The sequence below is a fragment of the Pituophis catenifer genome, unplaced genomic scaffold (genome assembly GCF_029215685.1).
Source record: "Pituophis catenifer annectens isolate HBS135680 unplaced genomic scaffold, rPitCat1.0.hap2 SCAF_7, whole genome shotgun sequence".
In the NCBI taxonomy this organism is placed as follows: domain Eukaryota; kingdom Metazoa; phylum Chordata; class Lepidosauria; order Squamata; family Colubridae; genus Pituophis; species Pituophis catenifer.
This window is the reverse complement of record NW_027256887.1, coordinates 69,289,725-69,300,584: the sequence shown is the minus strand read 5'-3', so window position 1 is coordinate 69,300,584 and position 10,860 is coordinate 69,289,725. Positions and strand designations below refer to the sequence as shown.

Here is a 10,860-nt window from a genome sequence, read left to right as displayed (position 1 = left end):
GTGGCTCCCGGTGTTTTATTTTCTGTGGGAAACGGGTCCAAATGGCTCTTTGAGTATTTAAGGTTGCAGACCCCTGGTGTAGGGTCTCCTGTCTGAGGGGGGGTTGGACTAGATGACCAATAAGGTCCCTTCCAACTCTGTTAATCTGTTAAAAACACGATGTTGAGTTGCTGCGCAAACGCCTTCCGGATCGCCTCAGGATCAACGCGACCGGGCCTGTCGCCCTCAGGCTGCCTGAGGATGACCGAAATCACCCCACCCTTCTCCAGACCAGACGAGGGGCAAGAGAGACACGGAAACGGCGGGTTCCTCCAGCTACTTCCACTAGCTCGACGGCGGAGGAGAGGCAGCTTTTGGCAAAGAGCAAGTCACGGGGGGGCGGGTGAGCGAGCGACGGCTCCGGAGCCGACGAGGTTTCCCCCCCCTCGCCCCCAACCGCACCCGGGACGGGGCGGCCGCAGTTCCCAGCCTGCCACTTCCTGCCCGCCTCCAACCAAGCCAGCGGGCTTCCCCGCCCTCGGCTCCTCCCGTCGCCGCCGCGCAACTGCTGGCTCTGGGAGGCCAGATCGGGCCAGCGGGAAGGCGCCATGGCGCTTCTGGAGCCGCCGCTAAGCGGAGCGCAGCTGAAGCGCCTGGAACAGCACACCTACAGCGCGTCCGGGCGCTCGCTGCTGGAGCCGCCGCTGCAGCATTACTGGGTTTGGCTGGTGGAGCGCACGCCGCTCTGGCTGGCCCCCAACGCCATCACGCTCGCCGGCCTGGTCTTTACCCTCGTCCCTTCGCTGATTCTTATATACTACTGCCCTACCGCCACCGAGGAGGTACGGTAGTCCACGCCGGGGAGACTCGCCTCCGCCGTCGCCCTTCTGGGTGCGCGCTTCGTCTGGTTTCGCTTCAGAGAGGTGTGGGGGGGGGCATTGCGGATGGCGGAGGGTCAGGTTACCAGGCGAAAGTAAAACCTGGGCCGCCCTGGAGTTCAAATTCCAGGGATTCAGCCGCCCGTCCAGCTTACTCAGCAGATACTCATACAGGGTTAAGATCTTAGCGTACTTAGGATACTACTCTTGAACTCGTTTCGTGTGAACCGCCTGGTGGGTTTTCGCGGAGTCTTGCGGGGTTCTGTCACACACACTTGCCGTAAGAGAAGCTCTCCTCCTCTCGGGGCAAGAGGGGACTTATTGTTGGCCAACCCTGCAGCCTCGTCGTGAGAAACAGGATGGGTTGGAGTCCAGTGTGTGTAGATTGGGTTGAGAAAGATCTGTGTTGCCTGTCATAAACTTTTCTTTTAAAAAAAAAAATATTCGAGTCACCTGAGGACTTGGGGAAATTGAAGTAACTCAACAACTCTCTGTGTGTGTGTATTTGTTTGTTTGTTTTTTGTTAGTTAGTTAGTTAATCAGTTAATCAGTTAGTTGGATTTACAACATGACTTTCCTGTGGTAAGGCATTTAGGATTAGACTGGGAATCTTTGAGCAAAGTCACAGTATGTACAGTTTTTGAGCTGTTCGAGTAGAAGCTTAAAGGAAAGGGCCGATTTTAGACATTTGCATCTCTGAAAGAGAACTTTTCTTCGCATACAAAACAGGTTTGCATTTGCATGATACCGATAAAGATACGATTTCCTTTTTGTGGAGTTTCACTGCTGGTGACTGCAGAGATACATTAACTTCTCAACAACAGTAAGGAAGTGGTTATTTGTTGCTGCAGCCTCCACCTCCTTTTTTTAAAGTTCCCAGTCCAGTTTCCTTGCTTCTGGGAGTTTCTGATAGTCTTGTATCTGAGGATTAACTAGGTCTGACCCTGTATGATTTTTCATGATTGCCTAGATGAGAGTTCTCCAATCTTGGCAACTTTAAGCCTGGAGGACTTCAACTCCCAGAATTCCCCAACCAGCAAAGAATGACGGAACAGCAAAGCTGGTTGGGAAATTCTGGAGGTTGAAGTCCTCCAGGCTTAAAGTTGCCAAGGTTGGAGACTCCTAGACTAGATGGTAGTCCATGGTGCATATTATTATCAGCCGAATCTGCTGCAGAATGAAGGCCTCTTGGCTGAAGTTGATTTATTTTATGTGTTCAATTTCCATAGCTGCCCATCTCAACCAAGTGACTCTTTATAGTTTGTAATGTACCATGCTAGTCTACTTTGGATTAGATGTTGTTCCACTTTCCAGTCTTGGCTCAGAAACAATGACTGGCCCAAAGGCATCCAGCTGGCTTCTATGCCTAAGGGAGGATTAAAACAGGATATCCTTGCTCATGCTTTTTAATAATCTAGAGACTAGGTTATTAGCCTTATTCTTACTGAGTGCCTTATCATTCACTGGTTTTGTAACAAACCTACTTTAGGATATAATGTGCTGAAGACAAAATAGTGATTAAAGGGGAATGTCATAATAGATGTTCAAGGACACTCTGTGCTTATATTTATTGGATGAGAATGGCGGAACAGCTTGTTTCTGTATAAGGGATCCTTGGTGCTCTCTGAGCTTGCTTGTTTTTCTTGCAGATGTTTCATTAGCCTAACTAGGTAATATAGGTAGTCCTCGACTTATAACAGTTCAGTTAGTAACTGTTCAAAGTTACAACGGCACTGAAAAAAGTGACATGACCGTTTTTCACAGTTACAACCTTTGTAGCATCCCCAGGATCATGTGATCAAAATTCAGACACTTGGCAACTGACTCATACTTATGACCATTGCTATGTCCCAAGGTCATGCGATCACCTTTTGCACCCAAAGTCAATGGGGAAGCCAGATTCACTTAACAACTGAGTTACTAACTTATCAACTGCAGTGATTCACTTAACAACTATGGCAAGAAGGTCATAAAATGGGGCAAAACTCACTTAACAAATGTCTCACTTAACAACAGAAACTTTGGGCTCAATTGTGGTTGTAAGTTGAGGACTACTTGTACTAGTACTAGCACTAATAATGTTACCTAGTTAGGGTAATGAAAGTCTGCAAGAAAACAAGAAAACTCAGAGCACCAAGGATCCCTCATTTCAACCCTGAGCTACAAATTCTCCTACATATTCTCCTTTATTGTTTCTGTATATTTGTTTCAGGCTCCTCCTTGGGTGTTCCTCTTTTGTGCATTAGGAATCTTTATTTACCAGTCTCTGGATGCGATCGATGGAAAGCAAGCCAGAAGAACAAACAGTAGTTCTCCATTGGGAGAATTGTTTGACCATGGCTGTGATTCTATTTCAACAGGTAACTTTTTAATTAGTTTCATCTTGCATCATGGACTGATAGAGTTGGAAGGAGGTCTTTTAGTCTAACCCCTGTAGACTGTCCCCTACAATCCCCGCTTCTAATCAAAATATAGGATTACTTCTCTCTGTGAATTCAATCCATGCCTTCCTAGGGAACTTCCAACAAACCCCATTCTCAAGTTCATCCTACAATCCTTCAGATGTAAATGAAGCCATCTTAACACTAGGCCTGCAAATTGCTTGCAAGTTGAAGGGAAACAGTGCTTTGATGTGTGTGGGGCATGTAATACCTGTCTGGTATTCTTTAAATCATAAGTGACTTTTCCAAACATGTAATGGCAACTCCAGAGGGCTGTCATGTGTCCTGGGGGAGGGGGGAATGGACAGACAGCTGTTTTTGAGTTTCCATTTGCTATGTGAGTATCCTTGCATACTCCATATCCAGAGGACAGAACAACTGTCACCATTCAGAGCAACCTAGAAAAGTAGTCCTTTCATCCTGTATTACAAAAACATTGTTTCTGGGCAACCAAAGCAATTTCTATCCAGCATTTTCATCTAAAACCAGGCTGAAATTTGTCTTTCAAAAGATAAAGATAAACCTTTCCCCTGTCCAGTTGTGTCCAACTCTAGGGTGTGGTGCTTATCTCTGTTTCTTAGCTGAGAGAGCTTTGTCCGGAGACACGTCCGTGGTTATGTGGCCAGCATGACTATACACCTGGGTGCACAGAACACTGTTACCTTCTCACCAAAGTGGTACCTATTTAGCTCCTCACATTTGGATGCTTTTGAACTGTTGGGTTGGCAGGAGCTGGAGCTCACCCCATCACGCAGCACTGGGGTCTTAAACTGTTCTGTCCCCATCCCACACACGCACCCCCACAGACGGCCCGGAGTTAATAAGCCACATGACAAAATCTTTGAAGATAAAGCTGGCAGCAACCCAGTGGCTAGCTGCCAATTCAGACTTTACTCACACAAAACAAAGATTAGACTGCAAGCATTCCAATAAAGCAGGCAAAGTTTCCGCAATACAAAGATTAGTCCAAATGCAGTCCGACAAGGCAGGCAGAAGTCCAATAATGCAGAGATCATGGATTATTTCTAGTTTTTGCTCGTCACAAACTGAACCGGCCACCACACCCACATTTATACCCTGTGGGGTGTGGTCCAGTGACTCAGTTAATCTCTGGTACGCCTTCCCCTCTGCTGTGCATGCTTTTCCCTGCGCCTCTGCCGAGCGATAAGCCAGCACTTATCTCCTTTGTCGCTGTCCACCTGTGGCTGCGGGGATGTGCTTGGCTCTGGGTCTATCTCTTGGAGGCATTGCCGGAGAGGAAGATCCTGGAAAGGGAGGCCTTGCCAACTCCTCTCCCTCACTCTCAGAGTCTGCATCTGTCGATAGCCCTGGCTCAGGCAACGGAGCACAACATAAACTTAGCTGTCAGATTTCCAGCTGACAGGCTCAGCATCTTTTAATTTAATTTAATTTAATTAATTTAATTTAATTTATTCAATTTATATGCCGCCCCTCTCTGAAGACTCAGAGCGGCTCACAATACATTTTTAAAAATCATTATAAAAAACATTTAAAAATTAAAAACTCATTTACGCCATTCATGGCCAGATCTCGCCAGATCACAAGAGCGAGATCAACGGCCCCAGGCCTGCCAAAAAAGCCAGGTCTTCACCGCTATTCGGAAGGCCAATAGGGTAGGGAGCCATTAATTGCTGAGCCATCACACCCTTTGGTCTTTTAAATATTTAATTAATAGAATTGCTCACAGGTGACATATTTTAAAAATGTCCTAGTTAGGAAGAACAATTTGAGAATGGAACTATTTATCCAAGACCGTCATCTGTTTGGCATGCTTTAAACTGGATTCTTACACAAAATTGGAAGTTGGATCCAAGAGCCAAAATATTATCTTCCGGTTCTATAAACCAGCTCAATACATAAAATGGGTGCAAGTGGGATGGTAATTTTTTAGATTAAATGAAGATCATATTAGCAACAATTCCTGGAGTGCAGTTATATTTTTTTGCTCAGCTCATCAATATTCTTTTTAAATACATGGTGTCTTTTATAAAGCAGGGGTAAGAAAACACACAAAGATTCTACTAGTTAGTGCAGGGATTTCCCCCCACCCCCACTTAGTTTAGCTTCCATTTTACTTATCAATGAAAAGTAATTTGCTGGTTATACCCAAAGTCTTAATTTATATATATATATATATATATTCTCCAAAACATCTATAAGATATAACCTAACTTAATTGGCCTTTTCAGTATTCGTTGGTGTTGCAGCCTGTATTGCAGTTCGCTTGGGAACAAATCCAGACTGGCTCTTTTTCTGTTCCTTTACTGGGATATTCCTGTTTTACTGTGCTCACTGGCAAACCTATGTCTCGGGCATGCTCAGATTTGGCAAGTAAGTGGATGCCTGGATAAATGAATTTGCAACTTGTCTTCAGAAAAAAAAATTGCTGTCATCCTCAATTGGGACACTGGTTTTTTTTTTCTCCTGTAGGAAAAATGTTATTTGTGAATTCTGTTAAGGATATTGTTGTGTTAACCAACCAGCAGAGCATAGAGCACAGGGAAATGGTGCTGAGAGTGATGAATAAAATACATACAAACTGGTTTATCAAAGTTTTTACTTTGTAGTGAAAAACAATCTCATAGTCTTTAAACAATCCAAGTCTTAGCCATTCAAATCAGTCAGTGATACAAAATAGCAGTAGGTAATAAACAGCAGCACATTCACTCTGGTAACAGATCACGATGGTAGCATATCTACACACGGTGATAGCATATCATCAATGACTACATTTCAGCTCCCTTCTTAAATACAGTTACAACAGAGCTTATCCAATCAGGATACAATGACTCAGCATTACAATGATTTAGCATTACAATGACTCAGCAGTACTTATTAAAGTCATAGAATACATATTCATGTTAAAGTCATAGAACACATATATTGTCCATATATTGCCTGGACAACCTGTTAGGCCTACACCATATCCTAACAAATTCCATGCTGAGTTAATAGTACATCAAATGAAATGATAATACTTGACAAAGTAGTTCGAAAGCTATGAAGGTTAAGTGGGAAGGATCAAAAACTTTGGAGAAAGGTTATGAGATGCTAAAGATGAGCCAGAAACCCTGCTATTGCTTTCAGCTACCAAGTTGGAATGAAAAGGGGATGAAAAGAGCCCAGGTGGTATAGCTGTTAGAATACAGTATTGCAGGCCAACTCTGCCTACAGCCTGGAGTTCAATCCTGACAAACTCAAGGTTGACTCAGCTTTCCATCTTTCCGAGATCTGTCAAGTGAGGATCCAGATTGTTGGGGACAGTATGCTGACATTGTAAACCACTTAGAGAGTGCTGTAAAGTACTGCAGAGCGGTATATTAATCTTAAGTGATATTGCTATTTTTTTTTTATTATTTTTTTTGTGAATGGCTATCAGAGAGTAGTCCTCTGTCTGAAGGTATTATCTGTTGAAGGGACTGTCTGGCTTGGTTTTAATCCCAGTTTAGGTAGAAGACCATGGAAAGAGAGAATAGTCTTCCTGGTGTCCAGCAATTAGTATTTGGTCAGCAGCAGACAAATAGGTAGATGTGAAGGTTGGCTCACATATTCCAAGTTATGATTTCTTAATCATGATTTGTGGAATGCATCAGGATTAGTTGGATTCACGCTCATCATAAGACACAAAACACAACACGGATGACATGTTAGACCAGGGGTCAGCAACCTGCGGTTCTGGGGTCGCATGTGGCTCTTTCACCCCTCTGCTGCAGCTCCCTGTCACTCAAAATATGTGTCACAATTGCCAATGTGTGACACCCACAGACACATGATTTATTGAGCTTTTAAACCCCTGGTAGGCCAACCATGGATAAATCCAAGGAAAAAAAAAGAAAACAGAAGAAAGAAAGAACATTTAATTCAACTACATATGCTAGTTTTATGGCTGCTCAAGAAATAGTCAGGCACGGGAAGGATTTTGTGGCTCCCGGTGTTTTCTTTTCTGTGGGAAACGGGTCCAAATGGCTCTTTTAAGTGTTTAAGGTTGCAGACCCCTGTGTTAGACAAACCTGAATCAACAGTGTTGTTTTATAGTGCAGGATAAGGCATTCAATTACTTTATGCTACACTTAGCACACAGGTACAGCCTAGTAAATTGGTGCTTTATCTGTTCTCCTTTGATGTATAAATGACGGCCCTAAAGTGGGTGTTACATTCCAGTTTGGGATATGTTATGTTTTTGTTTATAATTCCAATTCAAAATTTCAATTGATTATAATTCAACTTTGATTTATAACTGCCAATTTTGTTCCAAACAGCCAGCTTTTAAACTTGATTTTCTTTAATAAAGCTCTGTCTTCATGCTGCATAGTAAACAGTTCTGATAGGCAGAGGATTTTCAAAAGTAGTCTTTGATATGGCACCAAGTTGATGATTTAGAAGGAAAAATAATTCTAATATAATTCCATGTCTTCTTCCGCCTCCCCCTTTAGTTGCTGGCTTTAAATTTAGCATGCTATGTATCTTTGTTTTGCTGTAAAATGTTTACTTTTATACATTTTGGGAGCCCTTTAATGGGATATAGTGCAAATACTGGTCTCAACTGCTCAAGTATCCAGGGCAGAGATGAGTTTGTATTTCTTTCATAATAAATTTGATAAATTTGCATCTTACTTTCGGTAGGGGGAGATAGTGATGCTTTATTTATATTGCAGCCATTATTTCTGCCACTTTATACATTGAATTAGATTGAATATATTGAATTAGGAAAATATAAGAAATAAAATAAATTATTAAGCTACTTCAGTGGTGAAATCCAATTTTTTTTACTACCAGTTCTGTGGGTGGGTGGGTGTGGCAAGGAAAGGATACTGCAAAATCTCCATTCCCACCCCACTCTGGGGCCAGCCAGAAGTGGTATTTGCCGGTTCTCCAAACTGCTCAAAATTTCCGCTACTGGTTCTCCAGAACCTGTCAGAACCTGGTGGATTTCACCCCTGAGCTACTTCCATTATTGGAGTTCCCTGATGTTTGCATTTATTTTAGAAAAATGTTTGATTAATCTTTGGTAAATTTCCCATTCATGAAAGCAATAAATCACTGGTATGAGTCAATTTTTTTTTTTTGTTGTTCTAGATTTGATGTGACTGAATCTGAAATAGCGATAATGATGATGCTTTTGTTATCCTCATTTGGTGGAACAAGAATATGGGACACAAAGGTAAGTCAATATACCTACAATTTGAATATATGTTCATATCTCTGAAAAATTGATATTAAGTGATTCTTTCTAATTCTTTGCATTTTGTTGAACATTGATTTTTCCTCCCTTTTAAAAATAGGATATTTTTAAATGTTTATTGTAACTTGCCTTTTCCCATGTGGTCCAAGTATATGGTCACTTCTGCATTTGTAATGTGCTTTCCAGTGCATTGGTTTAAACCTCAGAAAGGAAAAAGACTCCATATGCTATAATTAAAGTTTGTATTAAATCACTGCAATTATTTAAACATATGATGTTCCATAATACTTCCAGTTCTGTGTTCATTATTACGTACGTGTTGCCAGCTGACCATTGTTGTTAGTCAACATCCATGTAGCATTCAGAGGTGTACCGAATTTATTGCTATAAATCAGAGGTGTCAAACTTAATTTCATTGAGGGCTGCATCAGGGTTGTGTTTGACCTTAGGGGGCCAGGGTAGGCATGGCCAAGGTGGGTATGGCTAGCTCGATGTCACTTGTGTCAGGGGCACCTGTGATGGCCAGAGTGCTCTGCCAGTGGAAACGGGCTCCTGAGCTCCGTTTTCAGCTGTGACAGCCTCTTGCAACCCTCTGCCAGCAAAAATGGAGCTCGTGAGGGCCTTACGCTGGCCTCACGCTGCCCTCACAAGCTCTGTTTTCACTGGCAGAGACACCGTGGGCTGGTCCTTTGCTGTTTCCAGGGCCGGCCCCATGGGCCAGATCTAAGCACCCCGCAAGCCAGATCTGGTCCCCGGGCCATGAGTCTGTTCCCCCTGCTATAATTCAACAGGATGTATCACCCTTTTATTTTCTGAAAACCTCAGAGTAAATTATGCTCCTTCTGCTTTCAGAGCTGGACTATTTTTTACCAATATGGTAGGGTTTAGATTTACAGACAGTAATAAGAGAACTACTATTCAAAGGAGGCATGAGCTAGGATGACCTCTTGAAAATTTTGACAATTATGTCCACTAGATATGATTTTCTCAGGTTGGGTAAATCTGATTTTTTTTTTTTTTTTAATGGTGATATCTCAGCCTGCCTGGACTTTTCAGTCATTTAGAAATCCAGCAGAGTGAATAAAAAAAATATTAACTGCATTGTAAGACAATAACAAAACCACTGCACAAGTATTTATATACAGTAGTTACAGTGTACACTTTCAACATTTTACATTTATAAACATTTGAACAATTTGTAAGCAACACTTGGCTGGCTTTACTCTTGAAACTGATTTAATGTTCTGGCCTGCTTGGAGTTATTGAATATCTACATGAAACAAATTCAGCATTCAAATGTTATTACTGAAACTTTTTAAGTTTTCCTTTGGAAATGATTTTTTTTCCTCCCTGAAGCTACAGTAGACAGCTAAACTACTCAATTTAAATCATCTTCACCATGCAAGTTATTTTATTGGAGTAATGGATAAGATACAGTAATCTTGGAAATAACGCCTTAGGCAACTTTGTATTCTAAAATGTAACCTACTTGGTTACATGATTCATTTATTTTGCTTTTCTTTTTAACCTTGTGCTGCCTCTTGGAAGTTTCCTTCAAACTACAGTTGAATAAGAAAGGTAAATATTTATGCTAAGCTGTATTAGCTAGAGTATATCGATAACATGGTGTGATCTAAGCAAAATGGGCAGATGCTATTTGCATTTCCTGTGATGTTTACCTCTGTATAGATCAGTGAATCTGAAGGAACTATTCATTTTCTGGAAAGGTACTTGATGGTATATAGGTAGTTACACATTCAGCAACCATTCAAATTTTCAGTGATCTTACAATTCCACTGAACATTGGGACTTAAGAGCAGTCCTCGTAGTTGTAACCATCACAGCATCCCTGTAATCGCAACTGCAATTCGGGCACAATTGTTGAAGGATCCCATGGTCACGTGGTCGTAGGTTCTAACCTTTCATGCCAGCTTCTGACAAGCAGAGTTAAAGGAGAAGCTGGCAGGAAGTTGCAAAAGGGGATTGTGTGACATTGTGTCCTAATGACTGCAAGGGATTCGCTTAAACAACAGCAACTGGAAACACTTCAAATTGTCGTTGTAAATCGGAACAGTCGTGTAACGTTGCCCTTTTATGTATGCCTCATTTAGCAACAGAGCTGCTGCTCTCAATTACTGTTGTTAAGCAAAGACTACTTCTATACCAGTGTTTCTCAACCTTGGAAGCTTGAAGATGGGTGGACTTCAACTCCCAGAATCCCCCAGCCAGCGCTGCTGGCTGGGGGATTCTGGGAGTTGAAGTCCACCCATCTTCAAGCTACAAAGATTGAGAAACACTGCTCTATACTAAGCTATACAATCAGTTCAAGTTGCTTAAGAATGTTTTTTTTCTTGATTCC

At 42.1% G+C, this 10,860-nt stretch overlaps 1 protein-coding gene across 1 annotated transcript in view; it reads left to right on the top strand.

The window, feature by feature from the left end:
* The first annotated feature begins 525 nt into the window (after positions 1 to 525).
* CHPT1 (choline phosphotransferase 1) overlaps positions 526 to 10,860 on the top strand; it is a 22,605-nt gene continuing 12,270 nt past the window's right edge. Inside the window, exons 1-4 of the mRNA XM_070948078.1 lie at positions 526 to 821; positions 3,070 to 3,217; positions 5,509 to 5,650; positions 8,396 to 8,480. Of these exons, the coding sequence (XP_070804179.1) occupies positions 588 to 821; positions 3,070 to 3,217; positions 5,509 to 5,650; positions 8,396 to 8,480 (609 nt within the window). The 5' untranslated portion in view covers positions 526 to 587. The remainder of the gene's footprint in view (positions 822 to 3,069; positions 3,218 to 5,508; positions 5,651 to 8,395; positions 8,481 to 10,860) is intronic.